The 24,361-nt window shown below is 37.7% G+C and overlaps 1 protein-coding gene across 1 annotated transcript in view; it reads right to left on the reverse strand.

The window, feature by feature from the left end:
* LOC150083829 (uncharacterized) overlaps positions 1-24,361 on the reverse strand; it is a 607,249-nt gene that overhangs the window by 121,219 nt on the left and 461,669 nt on the right. The window contains exon 49 of the mRNA XM_090375392.1: positions 7,676-7,729. Within this exon, the coding sequence (XP_090231518.1) occupies positions 7,676-7,729 (54 nt within the window). The remainder of the gene's footprint in view (positions 1-7,675; positions 7,730-24,361) is intronic.

Here is a 24,361-nt window from a genome sequence, read left to right on the forward strand (position 1 = left end):
GCGAGGAGATGGGTGAAATAAGGTTTGTTGTTTTTTTTTGGCTGGTGCTATATAAGCTTTCTTTCTTGCATCATATGCCCTTGCTAATGCTAAGTAGAACCGCAGGTGCCTAGTCTCCAGACACTGAATTTCTGGCAATAAATAATTAGTGTGGTGTTTAATATGCGATTCCAGAGCTTTTTTCATACCAACATCAAATTGGCTGAAAAATTTGATCAAGTTTAAAAATATACCACAATTTTTTTCTGCAGTATCGATATTACTAACATGTCCATGATATGCCAAATTATTTTCAGCACAGAACAATATACACATGAATATTATTTTCAATATATGCCACCATTTTGAAATTATACTTCTTAGTGCTGCTTGTGCTACGTCGTCAATTAGTCCACCTATGACAAAAGCATCTACTTGCAAATGGAATGGGCAAGTAAGCGTCAATGCCTTATTATGGGTGATTTCAATTTGCCTCTAATTGATTGGAGTAAATGGGAAGGAAACTCGACGTGGGGAACAAAATTTTTAAATCAACTAGATGACTGTTATTTGTATCAACATGTCAGGGAAAGTACTAGAGAAAAGAATATCCTAGACCTCATCATCACACATGAATCAGATGACATAACAGGCTGACAGTAGAGGAACCAGTAGCAGGAAGTGATCACGGAGTTCTACGGTGGATGATGACGAGAGAGGTAGCAGAAGTAAAAGGCAAAGGAATGGGTTTTAATTTCAGAAAAGGAAATTACGATGCCTTAAGGTACTACATGGCCTCTATTAACTGGGTAGATATCGGGCAGAGAATGAATACAATTGAACTGTGGTACACTTTTAAAACATTAATCACAGATGCCTTGAATGCGTATATACCATTAAAAAAATACTCCACGAGAAGAGTTCCAAGTTGGATGAATAGTGAAGTTGCCACATTACTTGAGCAGAAAAAGGTGGCATGGAAAGGTTACAGAGCAATAAAAAGTACTGAAACCTATAACAGCTAACAGCTATAACAGCCACAGAAAAGGTTCGACAGGCAAAGGCAGTTTATGAGAAATCACTAGCAAACAGAGCAAAGAGAGGGGATAAAGAATTCTTCACATATATAAATGCCAAGAAGAGCAGGACAAACCAGATCGGACCTTTACGTAAGGGAAAGGGGATAGTAATAAATACACCAGCTGCCATTGCAGATGAACTCAACAGTTATTTTGCATCGATATTTACAAAGGAAAAACCTTTCGTGGCAATGGGAAATTGTGGGAGCGAAGTTAAAAAATATGTAATTAATGATATTGAAATTTCGCAAGATTATTTAATGAAATAACTTTCGAGCCTACAGACCAGTAAGGCTCCTGGAGTTGATGGAATATAGCCTATAATCTTAAGGGAGGTGGCAAGCAAGTGCATTGAACCATTGAGGCTAATTATCCGAGCATCACTAGACTCTGGGGAGATTCCCTTAGATTGGAAAAGTGCAAATGTATCTCCCATACATAAGGGTGGCTCTAAAAGTGAAGTCAGAAATTATCGACCTGTCAGTCTGACTTCAGTAGTAGGGAAAATCATGGAGGCAATGATCAAGGGTGGAATTCAGGATCATTTGGATTGAACTGAAATTCTCAAGGATACTCAGCATGGTTTTGTAAAGGGAAAATCATGTTTAACAAATCTGGTTCACTATTTCGAAAGGGTCACTCACGAGCTGGTTTAGGGAATAATTTCGACATTGTTTATTTAGATTTCAGCAAAGCTTTTGACTCAGTCCCACATGAACGGTTGCTTTATAAGCTGGAACAGGTTGGAATCACTGGGAAAATCCTTAGATGGATAGAAGGATGGCTTCAGGGCAGGAGGCAGAGGGTTGTGATAAATGGCTATTCCTCAGATTGGGTTGATGTAAGAAGTGGGGTTCCCCAAGGATCAGTATTAGGACCACTGTTGTTTTTAATTTTCATAAACGACATTGATGAAGGGATAGAGGGCATGATGTCTAAATTTGCAGATGATGTTAAAATTGGTAGAGTAGTTAATGATCACTGTCAAGCTGAGCTTCTTCAGAGAGACCTAGATAGACTTCAGGAATAGTCAGAAAAATGGCAGCTGTGCTTTAATCCAACAAAGTGTAAGGTATTACACCTGGGAAACAGTAATCCCAAAAAAACGTATTCACTTGGTGGTAATCCCAAAAAAACGTATTCAACTAAACCCAGTACTGGAGGAAAGGGACTTGTGTGTTATGATACGGTCAGACATAAAATTCTCTGAGCATTGTAAACAGGTTGCAAGGAAGGCCCATGGTGTCCTATCGATGATCTATCGAACTTTTGCAAGTAGCGATAGGGACGTGATAATCCCATTATATAAGGCTTATGTTAGACCACACTTGGAATACTGTGTTTCAAGTATGGAGACAGCACCTAAAGAAAGACATCGAGCTTCTTGAAAGGGTGCAAAGAAGGGTAACTCGTCTGGTGAGATCGGCAAAAGGGCGTCCTTATGAAGAAAGACTGCGAATATGTGGGTTGCAGAGTTTGGAAACTAGACACCTTAGAGGAGATTTGATTAAGGTGTTTAAGGCTCTGAGAGGCATCAGTAAAATGAATGAGGACGAAATTTTCAAGATTATAAATGATGCTAGAACTAGGGGACATAAATTCAAGTTACGGGGGGAAATGTTTAGATTGGACTGCAGGAAGTTTTATTTTAGCCAGTGAGTTATAAATTACTGGAATAAGTTGCCTTCATGGGTGGTAGAGGCCGACAGTTTGGGGAAATTCAAAGGTCATCTGGATAGTACTTTCAGGTAAGGGAAGCGCATAGGATGAGGTTTAATTTACTTTTTTTTTTTTTTTTTTTTATTAATTATTATTATTTAGTTATTTATTTTTTGTTTTTATCATTGTTTTGTTCGGATTTTTTTTTTTTTTTTTTTTTTGGCTGGTGCAGCATAAGTCATAGGCTTTCTTGCACCATGCAGCCGTTACTAATACTAATACTAATACTTTTTTGAAGACCAAAACCCTTTTCTAATAATTTATATTTGGCAAAACTATTTATGTGTTGTAACGAATTCTTGTGAAACAGAACATTTGGATTTAGATATTTTCAAGTCCTTAAATCCATTTGAGCTCAAAATTGTACATTATTTGTGCCAGATACAAATAACAGGCACAAAAAATAATACATTGCATCTTTGTTTTTGCAATAAAATAATTATTTCCTTTTTTTTTTTTTTTTTTTTTTTTCCAATACCTTCATTTTTGAATTTATATGAATTATTCAAACTGGCCATTAGAGACAGGATATGTACTTTACACTATATGTTCAGGGCTGTGTTAAACTATAAGAGATCTGTTTTTTGGATAATAAAATTCCATGTGGTTGGATCATTAAAATTCAGACACATATTCTGTACTAATATTACTGCTACCAACCGTTATTCTCCATACTTTCTAATTCTTTTAAAATAACTTCAGCTGTTTGGGCTTTTTTTTTGGACTTCCATTTTGGTGGCATCATAATTTGTTTCATCCTCATTCGTATTAGGTTTGTTTTCATTGTCGCTTTCAGGTTTGAAGTGGCTTATTCAAGGCCATGTAAGCAGTGGCATTCGAGCATGTGCTGATGAAGTGGTTGCCTGATTGGTCCCTTCAAAGTTAGGTTCTGGATGGCAAATAGATCTATGGTGTTAAGCAGTATGTATTCAGATTTAAGGATGCATGCAGGCTTGAATCACCTCTAAAAACATGCCATTTGGCAAAAATCAATTTTCATCTCATCCTCTGCCCTCATCCTGATGCAACATCATCTAGGAGTGCCATTTTGCCCCAGCTAGCCTCGGGTGTTGAAATAGCTTGGCATGGAGCTGATGTGGCCTGTCAGTGGCATCCTTCTGATACTGGTGTGGCACCTGCCCCAATGCCAAGGTGTTCGTACATTACAGGCAATAACTTCTGAATAATGAAATTCATGTTCAAAGAAACCAAGACCTATTTGTGATGGGGCCTACCTAGATTACTGCTTACTTCCTCCATAGGTGTCATTTTACAAATTATTCATTAGTTCAGACTAGGTTACTTGCTTAATTTTTTGGAATCCTCCTGCAATTAATCTTTCAAAACAGCCATTACGTTAGTCTAAAAAAGGCAAAAAACTTTATGAAAAGAACAAAATCGGAAGAAAAAAAAACAGAAAAATTAAAAAAAAAGGAAAAAGAATAGCAGATGAAATTAGATAAAGATTTTCATTTGCAATTCTAACCCTGAGAAGGATGCAAATGTCCTTGAGGTTGTCACAGATATTCTCTCAGATATACCAGGCAAGCTGTACTTGCTACCTGGGAGTCTAAAACGCTGATGGAACTGATATTCGGGTGACACTCAAGTCAAGTGGACCCAATTTCGGCGAAGTCCGGACAGTCTGTGACAGCCAAATCCTCTGCTTGTACCTTCACGATGGTGGGACTTTTGTACTTTTTCTGACAGAATCTCAGTTATCAGTTGATTCAACTACTGCTCATCTCAGATGCCCAAATTGTTTGCTGTATGATTCCTTTTGCCTCAAAGGTATACTTGTGCATATGTCCGTTCTGATATTCCCTGTCAAATAATTGGCAATTTGGAATCTCCTCTCTTCGATCTTCTCTGGCTTAAAATCTCTCTACTTCATTGTGTCAAATTCATCTGTTGTCTCTACCGTTCTCCCAACTCCACTAATCACTTGGAGCTCTTTGACTTCCTCTCTTTGCAACTTGACTTTCTCCAGTCCAACTTTCCTAACAGTGAGGTAATTTTCCTTGGTGATTTTAATGTTCACAACTCCAGCTGGCTTCCGTTTTCTAGTCACACTGACCCAGCAGGTCGAGATGCTGAGGCTTTTGCAATTACTAATGACCTAGCACAGTTTGTTCATTTACCTACAAGAATACCGGGCAATCCTAATCATACAGCCAATACGCTTGATCTTTTTCTCACAAACAACCCTTCTAAGTACACGGTCGAAGTGAGATGTCCTTTAGGCACTTCAGACCACAACTTGATGATTGTCTCTTCTCCAATGGAACCTTTATCTCATGGCTATTCCCAACCTCGTGTTGTTTGTCATTACAAGAATGAAAATGGGATGACCTGCGAGACTTCTTTTGTGCTTTTCCTTGGTCGGATTACTGTTTCAAAACTTCTGATGTCAACATTTTCTCAGATCGTGTCAGTGAAATTATTCTTGCAGGAATAGAATCCTTTATCCCACACTCCACTTTAAAATCTCGTCCTTTAAATAAACCTTGGTTTTCCAATAGATGTGCTAAGGCTGTTCAAGAGAAGAATATTGCATATCGTAATTGGCTTGTTTCTAATTCTTCAGTTTCATTTTCTGCCTACACCAAAGCTCGCAACAATTGTAAAGCAGTTATTAATCAATCCAAACTAGAGTTTGAATAGGCTAAGAGTAGAAAACTTGCTTCTTGCCCTAATGGTAGCGGAGCATTCTGGTCTCTTGCCAAAGCTACTGGCCGCAACTTTTGCCCATCTCTGCTCCCACCTCTGTCCAAACCAGATGGTTCTGTTGTCACTTCAGCCAAGGATAAAGCTGACCTACTAGCATCCAATATTTCTTCCAGCCCATGTATTAATGATCTTAGTAAAACACCTCCCACCATTCCCAACACGCTCCATTCAATGCCTCCTGTGGTCTTCCGTCAAAAGGATGTCAGAAGGATTTTGATGAATCTTGATGCTAAGAAAGCTCCAGGTCCTGATGGTATTTCTCCACTTGTTCTCAAAACCTGTGCTCCTGATCTTACTCCTATTTTTTGCTGCCTTTTTTCACTTTCTTATTCCAAAGGTGTTTTTCCTTCTGCTTGGAAATTTGCTCATATCCAACCAGTTCCTAAAAAGGGTGACAAATCCCTCCCATCCAATTATCGTCCCATTGCAATTACTTCAACTCTTTCTAAAGTAATGGAGAAATCAATTAACCGCCAACTCTTAAACTACCTAGAAACCTTCTGTCTGATCAACGATCGCCAGTATGGATTCCATCAGTGTCGATCCACTGGTGATATTCTGGTTTATGTTACCCATTTATGGACTAATTCAATGGAAAAGTTCGGTGAAACACAAGTAGTTGCTCTTGACATCTCAAAGGCTTTTGATCGTGTTTGGCATAAAGGTCTTCTAAACAAGCTTCCATCTTATGGTTTGCCAACTGTTTTTAGTAATTGGTTATCCAGTTTTCACTCTGATCGCTCACTGAGGGTGATGGTAGATGGCTCTCTGTCTTCTAACTTCTCCACATGCCGGTGTCTCCCAAGGTTCAGTTCTTTCTCCCACTCTTTTCCTCTTGTATATTAATGACCTTCTTCCATTGACTGGCAATCCTATCCATAGTTTTGCCGATGATAGCACATTGCATTCCACTTTCCATTTTGAGAAACCTTGTCCTGCTCAATCAGCTTCAACTTCTCGAAAATCTGCTACCAATTCCTTAAATGCCGATCTTCAGGTAATTCTCCAGTGGGGCAAAGACAACTTAGTTTATTTCAACCCTTCTAAAACTCAGTCTTGTCTTATACCTCGCAAAAAGGATTTTTCTGCTCCTATGCTTATCTTTGGTGACATTCCAATTTCTAGGCAAAATGATATATCTCTTTTGGGGATTACCATGACTTCTAATCTCTCTTGGCACAAGCACATTACAAATATTGCTTCCTCTGCATCTAAAAAACTTGGTTTTCTCTTTCACTCTCGGCGTTACTTTTCTTCCAAACAGCTGCTCACTCTGAATAAATCGCAAATCCGCCCTGCCATGGAATATTGTTCCCACATCTGCGGTGGTGCCCCCAAAACCTCTCTCAGGCTTCTTGATTCCATTCAGAAGAGGGCAGTTAGGTTAATTAATGATTCATCTCTAACAGAGTCTCTCCACTCGCTTTCTCATAGACGCACTGTTTCTGCTGCATGCCTCTTCTACAGATACTTCCATGGGCACTGTTCTTCTAAATTGGCTTCTATAATTCCCGCTCTCTTTTTCAAAACATTCCGAACACGTGCCGCCACCAGCCAACATCCATTTACTGTCCAACTTCAAACCCACAAAACCAACTTTTCATCTTCCTCATTTATTCATTCAACTGCCGTTTTCTGGAACAACCTTCCTTCATATGTATTTACTGAAAATTACAATCTACAAAAGTTCACGTCCAATGTCAACAAATATCTTCTTTCGTCTTCTCAACCTCCAACCCAAGCACGGTACTAAGTACTATTGTTCTAATACCTCTCGTGTTTGGGGTTCACATAAAAAAAAAAAAAAAATGATATAATAATAAAAATAAATTATAGTTACCAATACTCCTTCACTGGTAATTCAAAAACTGCTTTTAACAAAAATGGTAAACTAATTCTTAATCAAATCAATTTGGGTAAGTATTAGTTTGCTTGATAATTAAGAATTATTTGCTTGATAATTAAGAATTATCAAGCAAATAATTGCTTGATAGTTAATAATTTCTTAATAATTTATATGGGCAGTTAATGAATTTTGCTTAGAAATTATATGGAAAAATTAGTTTTAATATACAAAACGATTACTGTCCTATAAACTGTAAACTTTAATTTAACACACTATTTGACAATATCTTATTCTACTGTTTTAAAATAATTTATGTTAGTACCTTTGGACCAGGAAGTCCTGCCTCACCAATTGGCCCTGGAAAACCTTGATTACCCTGTAACAGAAATAAAGAATAACATAATAGGTGATATTATAAAACAAAAAGTGAAAAGATGTATTATGACAGATCTTAACTGAATTTCATAGTTCTGTTTTTTATAATCATAAAATAGAGAATACTTTCAATGTTGTATTTTATGATCAAGGAAAAATAATACAATCTTTTTTTTTCTGATCATTGGGTTTTGCATTACAAAGATCAGATTTCTTAGTCACTTAAGGATGATACAAACAAAGATATTTTATATTCATTAACAACAAAAAAAACATTCTATATTTATATTCATTAACAAAGGAATTTATATTGAACTAGACTGGACTAGACAAACATTTGGAGTGACCGGATGGGTGAAATGGGAAGGATTTTTTATTTATTTATTATTATTTTTTTTTGGCAGATGCTCTATAAGCTTGGGGAATGAGATTACCTCCGTGCAGGCAAAGTTTTTACAGCTCCAGCTAATAGAGAAGTTTTTCATAAATTTTTGCCATTTTATTGACTTAAATTGGAATATTAATTTATTTTCTAGAAGTAGATTTATATTCCTAGGTAAGATACATAGTTTATTTTGAACTTAGATAAAGATTTTGAAGGTTATTACTCAGTATCGGTAAGGGTATCCATGGGTGGGACAAGATTTTGCAGCTCTAGCAAACGCTAAGTTTATAATTATATTTAGCCGTTTTATTGACTTAATTGTTACATAAAATTATTGAATTTAGATAGCAATTTTTAAAGTTAATACGTAGAGTCCGCAGATTGTGTCGTTCGTAACTTACCGCCATTGTTAGACGATACAACGTATATCACGAACTAGATAGCGAAACATTTAACGTAAAACTAGATAGTGAAACATGTAGCACTGTATTAGAAATCTGTTTAGCTTAGTATTGTATAGTATTATGAATTAATCAGGAAAATTTATTAATCTGATTAAATTTCATTGTTAAATTGTACTTAAACAGAATCATGACCCAGACTAGAGCAGCAATGCAACACTAACAGATTAGCCAGAGTGCTGTGGCTCAGAGAGAGAGAGAGAGAGAGAGAGAGAGAGAGAGAGAGAGAGAGAGAGAGAGAGAGAGAGAGAGTATATATATGACGAGGGTCTTGTCAATAAATTCGGCCGTGGAGAGATTGTGCAAGCCTCATCGGGTTGAATTTTTTTCAGCATGGTATGTGCTTGGTAACAGGAGAGAATTAATAGAAAGGGGGCAATTAAAAAGAAAGGGTGCAAGAATACATGCTGATGCTATCGAGATAGTGTTAGGTGGGTCACAAAACTGCTAGCTTGGAGAGATTCACAGACTAAAAGATTAACAGTAGCCACAGGCAGAGGTGAAAGCACTGCTTTCACATTCTTGCACTGCTTCTATTGTAATGGACAGCAGCCTACTAGAGAGCAGGTTGCCGGGGATTTCAAGGGATGCTGGGAGTCATCGTGAAACAAGTAAATACATGGGCTGTGTTAAGTTAACTAATAGTAAGAACAGGTGCATGTATACTTGCATGTACACCAATGCTAGAAGTATAGTAAATAAATTTGATGAACCTGAATTGCTGATCAAGACACACAGAAATAAGCAGTGCAGAATTCGAATTTTGGGAGTACAATGTGTACAGAAAGGATAGACAGGGTAGGAAGGGAGGAGGGGTTATGCTGTTAGTTAAGAAGAACATAAAATGTAAGGAAGTGCATCTAGATGACATGGGTGGATGGTGCAATGTTGTGTCAATTTGGCGTGACTCATATCTGGTGAGTATGGGTTTGGCACATCCAGGGTCCTGAGCTGGATATCATCATTCTTCTCTTTCTTGGTGATTCCCTTCTACTCTCTCTCTCTCTCTCTCTCTCTCTCTCTCTCTCTCTCTCTCTCTCTCTCTCTCTCTCTCTCTCTCTCTCCCCCCCCCCCCTCCAGGGGAATTCAGAATTTTTTTTTTTGGCTGGTGCAGCATAAGCCTCAGGCTTCCTTGCACCATATGGCTAATAATAATAATAATAATAATAATAATAATAAATAATAATAATAATAAACATGGAAAAGGGAAAATGAGAGTAGGAGTATATTATAGGCCCAATGACATTGATGACTACAATGAACAATTGTGCAGAGAAATAGAGTGGGCCAGTAAATCAGAATGCCTTCTAAAGGCGGATTTTAACTTTCCAGATATTGACTGGAACTTGTGGATTGGTGACTCGCATGCTAGCAAGACTTTTGTGGATTTACTGGAGGATTGTTTTCTACAGCAACATGTTCGAGGAGCAACGAGAGGGTGTAATACTGTTGATCTGGTTATCAGCAGTGATGACACATGCATTAGGAATTTGGAGATAAAGGAACCACTAGGTGACAGTGATCACAGTCTACTGATGCGGGATTTACTTAAAGATGTTACTATGATCAAAGGTAAAGGGAAGTACCCTCAATGATTTTTAAGTTCCCTTGATGTAACTATATTCAAGGGTAAAGGGAAGAGTTTTTGTTTTCGTAAAGGTGACTACAGTGGTCTCAGGCAGTTTTAAATTCTATACAGTGGGATCAACTGATGATGTTAAAAACAGTGAATTATAAATGGGAAGACTTCAAGGAATTAAGCTTGGAGGCTACTAAGCTTTTTATACCAACTAAGAAATACTGTTCAAGATCTAAATCTTGAACAGTAATGGATCTGAAAACAAAATCTTGAACAGCCTAAATGGATGTCAGATGAACTAATGAGGCTCACAGCATAGAGGAAAAATGTGTGAGATGCATATAATTTTATGCACGTGACACAGGAGCCTATGGCAGGTATAAGCTAGTCTGTAATCAAGTCACAAAGAAGGTTAAGGCAAGTGAAGGCTGATTATGAGAAATCCTTAGCAAAGGATGCAAAGAAAAACAATAAAGACTTCTTTACTTATGTAAACTCTAGAAGGAAGGGGATGAATCAGATTGGTCCACTTAACACAGATGGTTTCACTGTTGATGATCCTGCTCAGATAGCTGACAAACTGAATAATTATTTTGCATCAACATTCACACATGTGGAATTCTGTAAGGAAGGGGAGGACAGAAGTTTACTAAACTTTAACACGGAGATAAATGATTTCGTAATAATGTAGAGTAATACTTAATGCTAATTAGCATTAGCATTAGCAGAGGCATATGATGCAAGAAAGCAAGCTTATTCAGCATCAGCCAAAAAAAAAAAAAAAAAAAACCCACTCCCATTTCACCCCTCCGTTTGTTCGAAATACCTGTCCAGTTGAGCTTTAAATTTGTTTAGGCTATCAACTTCAACAACAAGTGATGGAAGTCGGTTCCACCAACCAACCACCCGCTGGCCAAAGGCAAATTCCGCACATCAATCCGACATCCGTCCTTCCTCAATTTGAATTTATGCCCTCTGAGGTGATTATTCTGAGAAAGATGAAGAATCCCATTGGCATTGAGCATGCTCAAACCATTCAAAGCCTTATACACCTCTATCAGATCACCTCGCCGGTGCCTAGTCTCCAAACTCTGTAATTTGCAAAACTTAAGCCTTTCTTCGTAAGAGCAACCCTTTGTTCCATTTACTAATCTTGTTGCCCTTCTCTGTACCCGTTCCAGCAGCTCTACATCCTTCTTGAAATGAGGCCTCCAGACCTGTATACAGTACTCAAGATGTGGCCTTACCATTGCCTTATACAAGGGAATAATCACCTCCTTATCCCTGCTAGAAAAATTCCTGTATATCATTGACAAGACACCATGAGCTACTCTTGCAGCTCGTCTGCACTGCTCAGAGAACTTCATATCTGCCTGCACAATTACCCCCAGGTCCTTTTCATTCTCCACCACTGTCAGTGTAGTACCGCAGAGTTGATACGTTGCTCTGGGGTTACTGTTTCCCATATGCAGCACTTTACATTTGTCGATGTTAAACCTCATTTGCCACCTCTCAGCCCATCTGTTCAACCTTTCCAGATCCTGTTGCAGCAGCATAGCGTCAGTATTGTCCTTAACGACCCTGCCAACCTTTGTATCATCTGCAAATTTGGACATTAAACTTGATATCCCATCATCAATATCATTCATAAACACCGAAAACAACAACGGACCCAACACTGAACCTTGAGGAACTCCACTAATAACATTAGTCCAGGTTGAGCAGTGTCCATTGATTACCACTCTCTGTCTTCTGCCACTCAACCATCCCCTTATCCATAGCAGCAATTTGCCTCCAATGCCACACTGCTCCAATTTGTGCAGCAGTCTTCCATGTGCAACAGTATCAAAAGCCTTTCTAAGATCCAAATATATAATATCAAAGTTATTCCCTGCATCCAGTTCTTTTGTGACTACATCATAGTATCCAATCAAATTGGTCAGGCAAGACCTGCCCTTAACAAAACCATGCTGCGTCTGAGCTATAACTGAATTCTTGTCTAGATGATCCTGCAGTGCTTCTTTAACCAGTGCCTCCATTAATTTACCTGGAACAGAAGTTAAACTAACAGGTCTATAATTACTTGTGTCAGCCTTTGATCCTCCTTTGTGAATTGGGGTTACATTTGCACATCTCCAGTCTATGGGTACCTCCCCTGAGTCCAAAGAAGCTCTCATAATTATGGCTAGGGGTTTGCATACTTCCTTTGCTGCCTCCTTTAATATAACTGGATAGATCCCATCCACCCCAGGTGCCTTTTTTATGTTTATCCTCAACAATCTCTCCTCCACTTTCCTCTCAGTTATTACAAAATCATCCAGCTCACTGCCAATATTTACTTTACCTACATCATTCTCCTTCCTGAATAACTCCTCATGCGTGAATGTAGATGCAAATGATGTAATTATCATTACATCATTACATCTTGGAATGCCAGAAGTGTATTAAACTCCGGCAGTGAGCTAAATGATTTTGTAATAACACAGAGCAAAGTGGAGGAGAAATTGTTGAAGTTAAACATAAAAAAGGCACCTGGGGCAGATGGAATCTATCCAGTTATATTGAAGGAGGCAGCGAGCAAAGTAAGCAAATGTATTCCCAATTGACAGAGGAGGATCAAAGGGTTATGAAAATAATTATAGACCTGTTAGTTTAACTTCTGTTCTGGGGAAAATAATGGCATCACTGGTTAAAGAAGTGATGCAGGATCACTTAGACAAGATTGCAGTATAGTTTGACAAGATAGTTCAGACACAGCATGGGTTTGTTAAGGGGAAGTCTTGTCTCACCAATTTGATTGGATACTACGAGGTAGTCACAAAGGAACTGGATGCAAAAAATTATTTTGATATCATATACTTGGATTTCACGAAAACTTTTGATACTGTTGCACAGGGAAGACTGCTGTACAAACTGGAGCTGTATGGCATTAAGGGCAAGTTGCTGCAATGGATAAAGGGATGGTTAAGTGATAGAAGGCAGAGAATGGCAATAAATGGACACTTTTCTAAGTGCACTGATTATATTAGTGGAGTCCCCCCCAGGGTTCGGTGCTAGGCCCATTGTTGTTTTGTGTATTTATTAATGATATTGATGAAGGTATATTAGGCTTAATGCAATTGAGGCAGTGTTGTTGAGGTGGGTTGGAAAACGGCTAGCTTGTGGGGATTCACAGATTAAAGATTAACAGTAGCCGCAGGTGTATGTCAAAGTTATTCTTGCACTGCTTCTATGGTAATGAGCAGTTGATGGGGATTTCAAGAGCTGCTGGGAGTCATCATGGAACAAGTAAATACATGGGCTGTATTAGGGTAACTAAGGGTAAGAACAGGTGTATGTACACCAATGCTAGAAGAATAGTAAATAAATTTGATGAATTTGAAATGCTGGTCAAGACATCAAAGGAAGATATTTTTGTAATATCAGAGACATGGTGTCAGATATAAGCAGTGCAGAATTGGAATTTGGGAAGTACAATGTGTACAGAAAGGATAGACAGGGTAGGGAGGGAGGAGGGATTATGCTGTTCATTAGGAAAAAAAATAAAATTTAAGAAAGTGCATCCAGTTGACATTGAGTCAGTTTAGTGTGACATAAGCACTGGGAAAGGGAAAATAAGAGTAGGAGTGTGTTATAGGCCTAATGACTCTAATGAGTACAATGAGCAATTGTGCAGAGAAATAGAGTGGACCAGTAAATCGGAATGTCTTGTAATGGGGGATTTTAACTTCCCAGATATTTACTGAAACTTGTGGATTGGTCACTCACACACCAGCAAGATTTTTGTGGATTAATTGAAGAATTGATTTCTACAGCAACATCTTCAAGGGGCAACCAGAGGGAGTAATACTCTTTATCTGATTATCAGTAGTGATTATTCAGGCAGTAAGAATTTGCAGATAAAGGAACCACTAGGTGACAGTGATCACAGTGAACTGATGTAGGATTTACTTAAACATGTAACTACCATCAGGTTAAAGGGAAGGGCTTTCGTAAAGGTGATTACAGTGGTCTCAGATAGTTTTTAAATTCTGTACATTGGGATCAACTGATGATGTTAAAAACAGCAAATTCTAAAAGAGAAGCCTTCAAGGAATTAATGTTGGAAGCTACTAGGCTTTTCATACCAACTAAGAAATACTGTTCAAGATTTAGACCTAAATGGATGTCTGATGAACTAATGAGGCTTGTGGCAGTGAAGAAAAATGCATGGAATGCATTAAAATTATCAGGTGACACAGAAGCCTACGGTAGATATAAGTTAGTCTGTAATCAAGTCACAAAAGGAGGCAAGTGAAGGCTGATTATGAGATATCCTTGACAAAGGATGCAAAGAAAAACAACAACAAATAACTTTACATATGTAAACGCTAGAAGGAAGGGAATGAATCAAATTGGTCCCCTTGATATAGATAGTCCGATTGTTGATGATCCTGCTGAGATAGCTGAGAACTGAATTAGTATTTGCATCTACATTCACACGAGGAATTCTGTAAGGAATGGGGGAGGACAAAAGTTACTAAACTCCAACAGGGAGCTAAATGATTTTGTAATAACTGAGAGAAAAGTGGAGGAGAAATTGTTGAAGTTAAACATAAAAAAGGCACCTTTGGTGGATGGAATCTATCCAGTTATATTGAAAGAGGCAGCAAGGGAAGTAAGTAAACCTTAGCCATAATTATTAGAGCACATACTTAGATTTAGAGGAGGTCCCCATGGACTGGAGGTGTGCAAATGTATCCCCAATTCACAAAGGGGGGGGTTTAAAGGGTGACACAAATAATTATAGACCTGTTAGTTTAACTTCTATTCCGAGGAAAATAGTGGAGTCACTGGTTAAAGAAGGGTTGCAGGATCATGTACCCAAGACTACAGTAATAGTTCAAACACAGCATGGGTTTGTTAAGGGGAAGTCTTGTCACACCAATTTGATTGGATACTATGATGAGGTTACAAAAGAACTGGATGCAAAAAATAATTTTTATATCATATGCTTAGGTTTCAGGAAAGCTTTTGATAATGTTGTACATGGAAGACTTAAGTAACAAACTGGAGCGATATGGCATTACGGACAAGTTGCTACAATGGATAAAAGGGTGGTTGAGTGGGAGAAGACAGAGAGTGGTAATAAATGGACACTGCTCTATGTGGACTAATGTTTTTCGTGGAGTCCCCCAGGGTTCGGTGCTGGGCCCATTGTTGTTTTGTGTATTTATCAATGATATCGATGAAGGTATATTAGGCTTAATGTCCAAGTTTGGAGATGATACAAAGGTTGCCAGGGTTGTTAATGACAGTGAAGACAGCATGCTACTGCAACAGGATCTAGAAAAGTTAGACAGATGGGCTGAGAAGTGGCAACTGAAGTTTAACATTGACAAATGCAAAGTACTGCATATGGGTAGCTGTAACTCAAGAGAAATGTACCAACTCTGTGGTACTTGATTCAGGGAGGTGGAGAATGAAAAAGACCTGGGGGTAATTGTGCAATCAGATATGAAGTTCTCTGAACAGTGCAGACAGGCTGCCAGAGCAGGTCACTGAGTCTTGTTAATGATAAATAGGAATTTTGCTACCAGAGACAGGGAGGTGATTATCCCCTTGTATAAGGCAATGGTCAGGCTACATCTTGAGTACTGTGTACTGGTCTGGAGCTATCATTTTAGGAAGGATTTAGAGTTGCTAGAACTGGTACTAAGAAGGGCAACAAGATTGATGAAAGGAACAAAAGGGTGCTCTTACCAAAGAAAGACTTAAGTTTTGTAACTTGCAACATCTGTAGACTAGGCACCTATGAGGTGATCTGATTGAAGTGTATACGGCCTTGAATGGTTTGAGCAGGCTCCATGCTGATGGGATTCTTCCACCTGCTCAGATTACGAACATGAGGGGGCATAAATTAAAACTGAGGAAAGACAGTTGTAGAAAAGATGTGCACAAGTTTGCCTTTAGCCAGCGGGTAGTTGATTGTTGGAACAGACTTCCACGTGTTATGAAAATTGATAGCTTAAATAAATTTAAGGCTGAACTAGACATACATTTGCAGTGACCAGATGGGTGAAATGGGAAAGGTTTTTTTTTTTTTTTTTTTTTGGTTGATGCTGTATAAACTGGCTTTCTTGCATCATATGCCTCAACTAATGCTAATCTCTGTATCAGCTGCCCATATTCAGAAAGCAGAAAGATGTATACAAATGAGCAGCCCATGGTTGAAACCACTGATGTGCCTCTGTACATCTAATAATGGACTGTGCACTGACAGACTCAGCAATTTTAGAGCACGATATGTATTGACATGTCCACTTTCTCCACAATAAATAATTTTTTGATTAGGTCTCTATTAGGGTTAATGATCTCTTTGGGTTTCAAACTCCATAATTTCTTAAAGACCTTTTCACTTGAGGGTAAGTTGTTAAATACCACAAATTTCAAATTAGTGTACTGTTTCAAGATGTGCAGTAAACTAATTCATAATTTAATTGCTAGTTACTTAATGGCTTTCAAAGCAGCCTGTGAATAGAGGCTTCTATAAACACAGTACAGAGAAACAGATTTATATTTACCTGTATTACAGCACATCTAAATACACAGTAAATCACGTCTGATGGCTAGGTAAAAAATTAACAGAAACAAAAACAAGTCCCATTTTATCTGCAGACCTAATCCAAACACATGTTTCAGTAAATTCCTTGGCATAAGCATTATCATCATCATCAATATGAAATTCAAATGAAGAAATATGCTGGTACAGCATATTTCTTCACACATTAAAGAGAAGACAAAAAATGATAGGCTACTTTTCACATGAGATCAGATACCAATCTTCTTTAAATCCTTATTCATTGCTCCTATACATATCTTTTTCACATTTACACATTTCAGGCAATGGACTTCACTATTAACATGAATAAGAAAATGCAAACTGAGAAATGTTTTCCCAATTTTTTTTCTCATGTTCCAGAAAGGGACCTGAGGGAAAATACACAAACAGAGCTAAATCATTTAGCACTTCAAGGCAGCACTGTTTACTGAAATGCTAGAAGTGTTTTGAACTACAAAACATTATGTCTTAAAGAGAAAAGAAGAGGCAGTGTGAGCATGGTAAACAAAATTTATGTTCCTGTTTGTACAAATTGCAAATTACAGTGTCTGGAAACTAGGCACCAGCGAGGTGATCTGATAGAGGTGTACAAAGCCTTGAATGGTTTGAGCATGCTCAATGCTGATGGGATTCTTCCTCTAGCTCAGAAAAATCACCTGAGAGGGCATAAATTCAAATTGAGGAAAGACAGATGTAGGATAGATGTGCGGAAATTTGCCTTTAGCCAGCGGGTGGTTGGTGGGTGGAACAGACTTCCATCCCTTGTCGTGGAAGTTGATAGCCTAAATAAGTTTAAGGCTCAGCTGGACAGGTATTTCGAACGAACAGAGGGGTGAAGTGGAAGTGGTTATTTTTATTTATTTATGTTACTTTTTTTTTTTTTTTTTTTTTTGGCTGATGCTGCATAAGCTTGCTTTCTTGCATCAAATGCCTCTACTAATGCTAATGCTAATGCTAAAATTCAAACTGAAGAGTAAGAATCAATTTTAAACTGATGATTTCCTTGAAAGCCATGAAATAACAGGTATTAAATTATTAATTAGTGTACTATCCTTGAAACAGTACGCTAATTATAATATAATGACTCAATTTTCTCTCTTTGTGTGTGCGGGTGTGTTTTTAATAACAAAAAAATACTACACTATATTAGTATTAGTATTAGTATTAGTAACGGCCGTATGGTGCAAGAAAGCCTATGGCTTATGCTGCACCAGCCACAAAAAAAAAAAAAAAAAAAAAATTCGAACAAAACAATGATAAAAACAAAAAATAAATAAAATAAATAACTAAATAATAATAATTAATAAATAAAAAAAAATAATAATAAAATGAAATAAAAAATAAATAAAAAGGAAATTAATCCTATCATCCTATGCGCTTCCCTTACCCGAAAGTACTATCCAGATGACCTTTGAATTTCCCCAAACTGTCCGCCTCTACCACCCATGAAGGCAACTTATTCCAGTAATTTATAACTCGCTGGCTAAAATAAAACTTCCTGCAGTCCAATCTAAACATTTCCCCCCGTAACTTGAATTTATGTCCCCTAGTTCTAGCATCATTTATAATCTTGAAAATTTTGTCCTCATTCATTTTACTGATGCCTCTCAGAGCCTTAAACACCTCAATCAAATCTCCTCTAAGGTGTCTAGTTTCCAAACTCTGCAACCCACATATTCGAAGTCTTTCTTCATAAGGACGCCCTTTTGCCGATCTCACCAGGCGAGTTACCCTTCTTTGCACCCTTTCAAGAAGCTCGATGTCTTTCTTTAGGTGCCGTCTCCATACTTGAACACAGTATTCCAAGTGTGGTCTAACATAAGCCTTATATAATGGGATTATCACGTCCCTATCTCTACTTGCAAAAGTTCGATAGATCACCGATAGGACACCATGGGCCTTCCTTGCAACCTGTTTACAATGCTCAGAGAATTTCATGTCTGACCGTATCGTAACACCCAAGTCCCTTTCCTCCAGTACTGGGTTTAGTTGAACTCCACCAAGTGAATAAGTTATTTTAGGATTACTGTTTCCCAGGTGTAATACCTTACACTTTGTTGGATTAAAGCACAGCTGCCATTTTTCTGACCATTCTTGAAGTCTATCTAGGTCTCTCTGAAGAAGCTCAGCTTGACAGTGATCATTAACTACTCTACCAATTTTAACATCATCTGCAAATTTAGACATCACGCCCTCTATCCCTTCATCAATGTCGTTTATGAAAATTAAAAACAACAGTGGTCCTAATACTGATCCTTGGGGAACCCCACTTCTTACATCAACCCAATCTGAGGAATAGCCATTTATCACAACCCTCTGCCTCCTGCCCTGAAGCCATCCTTCTATCCATCTAAGGATTTTCCCAGTGATTCCAACCTGTTCCAGCTTATAAAGCAACCGCTCATGTGGGACTGAGTCAAAAGCTTTGCTGAAATCTAAATAAACAATGTCGAAATTATTCCCTAAATCCAGCTCGTGAGTGACCCTTTCGAAATAGCGAACCAGGTTTGTTAAACATGATTTTCCCTTTACAAAACCATGCTGAGTATCCTTGAGAATTTCAATTCGATCCAAATGATCCTGAATTCCACCCTTGATCATTGCCTCCATGATTTTCCCTACTACTGAAGTCAGACTGACAGGTCGATAATTTCTGACTTCACTTTTAGAGCCACCCTTATGTATGGGAGATACATTTGCACTTTTCCAATCCAAGGGAATCTCCCCAGTGTCTAGTGATGCTCGCATAATTAGCCTCAGTGGTTCAATGCACTCGCTTGCCGCCTCTCTTAAGATTATAGGGTATATTCCATCAACTCCAGGAGCCTTACAGGTCTGTAGGCTCGAAAGTTTTTTCATTAAATAATCTTGCGAAATTTCAATATCATTAATTACATATTTTTTAACTTCGCTCCCACAGTTTCCCATTGCTACAAAAGGCTTTTCATTTGTAAATATCGATGCAAAATAACTGTTGAGTTCATCTGCAACGGCAGCTGGTGTATTTATTACTATCCCCTTTCCCTTACGTAAAGGTCCGATCTGGTTTGTCCTGCTCTTCTTGGCATTTATATATGTGAAGAATTCTTTATCCCCCCTCTTTGCTCTGTTTGCTAGTGATTTCTCATAAACTGCCTTTGCCTGTCGAACCTTTTCTGTGGCTCTATTACACATCACCTTGTAGCTGTTATAGGTTTCAGTACTTTTTATTGCTCTGTAACTTTTCCATGCCACCTTTTTCTGCTCAAGTAATGTGGCAACTTCACTATTCATCCAACTTGGAACCCTTCTTGTGGAGTATTTTTTTAATGGTATATACGCATTCAAGGCATCTGTGATTAATGTTTTAAAAGCGTACCACAGTTCAATTGTATTCATTCTCTGCGCGATATCTACCCAGTTAATAGAGGCCATGTAGTACCTTAAGGCATCGTAATTTCCTTTTCTGAAATTAAAACCCATTCCTTTGCCTTTTACTTTTGCTACCTCTCTCGTCATCATCCACCGTAGAACTCCGTGATCACTTCCTGCTACTGGTTCCTCTACTCTCAGCCCTGTTATGTCATCTGATTCATGTGTGATGATGAGGTCTAGGATATTCTTTTCTCTAGTACTTTCCCTGACATGTTGATACAAATAACAGTCATCTAGTTGATTTAAAAATTTTGTTCCCCATGTCGAGTTTCCTTCCCATTTACTCCAATCAATTAGAGGCAAATTGAAATCACCCATAATTAGGCATTGACGCTTACTTGCCCATTCCATTTGCATGTAGAGGCTTTTGTCATAATCTTCACAATCACCTGGTCTGTAGATTACTCCTACTCGCATTATACCTTTGTTTCCAACTATCTCACACCATACAGACTCTATACTAGCATGTGAAATGTCTGAATCCGGGAAAGCTATCGTCGCACTCAGGCTGCTTCTGATAAGAAGCATTACCCCCCCACCCCTTCTATCTACTCTATCCTTCCTAAATACATTATACAAGCCGTACTGAAACTCATCATCACCAATTTCCGGGTGGCACCACGTCTCTGTAAGCCCTATTATGTCGGCGTTACTTGTTTTAACCAGCAGTTCGAATTCGCTCATTTTATTGACGACACTTCTAACGTTACTGTATAAACAATTAAGATTTACTGTTCTTGTATATTTCACAACCCTAACACAACCCTTGAAGTTTTTTAGGCTCTCTTCCCTGATATTAGTTACCCGCTCACGTGAAACGTCTTTGCCCCCAGAACATCTAGATAATACGTCCAGTTGGGGTAACAGATAAGAACTCTTAAGGTATGTGCAAGAGTTACATTGACCAATATTATCTGATAAACGCGTGTCAGTATTACCCACATCCCCCCTAACTAGCAGTTTCCCTGAGCCTTTAAGGTATCCTCAATAATACTGGCAAAAACTTTTGCACCACCTTTGTTTAAGTGTATCCCGTCTCTACAAAACAAATTCCTTCTACCTACAAGTGTGGGCCATGCTGATAGAAATTTACCCCCTAAAGCCTTGCAGATTCCTTCAAGTCTTGAGTTAATCCACAAGGCTCTTAACATATAATCCCTCCTATCGTGTCTGGGCAGAATTGCAGACACATAGACATTATGGCCTAGCTCGCGACATTTCCTCAGCATGGTCCTGTATTTTTCCAACAAATCGTCAGATCGTGTACGTTTAATATCGTTTGTCCCCACATGAATAATAATATTTTCTTTACCCCCTTTAAAATCTGACAGTCTGTTGGTGACATCATCAATAGTTGCTCCCGGCAGACATACCCTGGTTCTGCTCCACCTATCTTTATTACAAAAAATATTCCCCGTTTCCCTGACAATGGAGTCTCCTAATAAAACAATGTCCTTTTTAACCAGGGTAGTTTGCACTTGGTTTTTCTGTTTTGAGGCTCGAATCGGGTGTGCATCACTTGGTAGATTGCTGGAGTTTTGAGTCCCTGACGAGCTCCCAGAAGCGTTATTTTCGAGGGCAAGCACTCGTTTTTTCAGGGACTCAAATTGTTCCATCAGTGCACCAAATTGTGATTTAAGATCGGTGCACTCCTTACATCGATCACAAAGAAAAGAATCCCCAGGTAAGGTAGGATTAGTCACCAGGTCGACCCTGGAAAACATACCACAGGTTCCACAACGGATTAAATCATGACTCACCCGTAAATCGCCATCTGCTATTTCCGTGTGAGTCACGATACCCTGTGACGTGTTTAAGGCAGATCTCGTAACTACCATTATAAAATTAAATAAATATCAATGAAAGTAACTTTAAAAAATTATATCTATAATATTATTAAAATCAAACAGTTACAGGAAAACCTATAACAAGATAATCCAACAATATCTAAATAAATCAATTATTTAAAAGCACTATCCAAAAGTAAACCACTTAACTGAGGAGCCCTGTCTAAGCGCGTCCGCTCACCTCGAATGCCAACGTACTAATCTGTATATTATTTTATCAGTTGTCGTCTGTATATTCTTCTATGCATGTGATTGCTTTTTTGTTATTTTATTCTTATTTTGACAATGATAATTATGTTTTACATTGAAATCAACAGTGTATGATCAAAGAATCACAATAATGCAAATTCATTTTAGTTCTAATTTCACATATTAAGTTTCCTATCCACTGGTAACTCATGCCATCCTTCCTCGTTAGACTGCTAGCAATCAATATTATTATTGACATTTATTCAAAATGTTTGGTTTTTTTTGCATTTGACATCAACATTATTTCTTCCTCACTTTTTTAAGGGTTCTTTATCTAAAATTTACCATATACACAGATGTCCATGGGTTAACACATTGTCAAAACTTAATTACGTACTAGTGTAATGAACCAGTCAGAGGACACTGTCATTTCAAATCATACTTTATGCACTACTAACAATGTATTTTAATGATTTTTATATACATTATGGCAGGGGTGGCCAACTTAATTTGTGATACGATCTACTTTTTTCCTTCAAAATGTGCTGCGATCTACCATCTCAAAAATTTCATTGCACAAGGTTAAAAAAGTTAATCAACACATATTGAAAAATGCTGTTTATAAATTTTAAAATTCAATACAATTCAGAATTCTTATTTTAAATTCATATATATTTCAAGTTTTCAATTTATGTGATGTTTATGTCTTCGTGTCATCTGCCAAGCTTTCAAAATCGGGGACGTACTATAATAAGGCCAACCGTAAAGAATCTTCTGTATGCAAATCCGTAAGAGCACAGCGATTCTTCGTCTTTGTTTGTTTCAAATATGAAAAGGCCGATTCACATAGATATCTGGAACCAAAAGAGGAATTTAAAGTTCACTGCATTTTTTTACATTTGGGTACTTTTCCCAGCAAACATATTTCCAAAACTCTTTTTCTGATGATCTGGCTTTTAGATATCATTTTGTGATGTAATAATTTCATTTTCAAGTAATATTTTCGCCATGTGAAAAATCGCAGAGATTTTTTCTGCAATTTGTTTCGTATCTAAGTTGACATTAAATGGATAAAAAATATATTGAACAATGTCTTCAATTGTTTTAAAATCACTGAATCTGGTTTCAAAATCGTCCACAACATTCTCAATTTCAGAAACATATTTGTCACTATTAAATTCAAAAACAGGATATTTTTGCAAATGAACTTGCATATTTGCAAAATGGTTGAATTTTTTTTCTTTGAGATCCTTAGCCATTCCCAAAAATTGATATTTATATTAATCATCTGCTGATAATCATCTCCCCTTTGATCAACAAATATTTTAATTTCATTCAGCAAATTTCGAAATCTCTGTAGAAACTTACTCCGACTCAGCCACTTCACATCTGTGTGTAATATCAGATCTAGTTCTTTTTCATCGAGTTGCATTTTGAAAAGTCTCCTTTGAAGAGATTGTCCTCTGATGAATTCCCAGATTTTGAAGTGATGTCATACCACTTAGTATTCATCTGCACCAACAAGTGTTACACTTGTTGGTGGATGATACAGTGGTAACTCCAAAAATCTGGGAATTCATCATCCTTTTGGCACAATGCAATGAATCAAATGAATGAAATGTAATGCAAAGCTTAGTGTCGTATAGTGCATAATATAATATTGTCAATTAATCAGTAAATCTATTAATCTTGATAAACTTTATTGTCAATTAAATTGTACTTTTAACTCTATATATATATATATATATAACGACTTAATCGTAACAAATAATTAATACATAACTATAGTGGTGCACGTGATACGGAAGTTGTATAAAGGGAACTCGTAGAAAACACTAGATACCGAAAAAAAATTATATATAACATAACTGTTTTGGGATATAACTTAAGGATTTAATTTTTGTTTTGAATTTTATTGAATTAAATCGGAATCATGACTCTGACCAGAGCAGCAAAGCAAAAGGCTCAAGCTAATGGGAGTGCTGTGGTTCAGGGGAGAACTGAGGGGGGCAGTTGCCCTCTGAATCACAGTCTATTAAAATGCACTGTTTGCTTGATGTTTGCGGAGCAGTCGGGTACGGGACATGATACTGCCAAGGGGGATGTCTTTGTGTGTGCACGATGTAAGGAGTGCAAGGAAATCAGGCGACAACTCAG

This window comes from Mastigoproctus giganteus, chromosome 6 (genome assembly GCF_048544385.1).
Source record: "Mastigoproctus giganteus isolate SK-2022 chromosome 6, ASM4854438v1, whole genome shotgun sequence".
NCBI classification, from domain to species: domain Eukaryota; kingdom Metazoa; phylum Arthropoda; class Arachnida; order Uropygi; family Thelyphonidae; genus Mastigoproctus; species Mastigoproctus giganteus.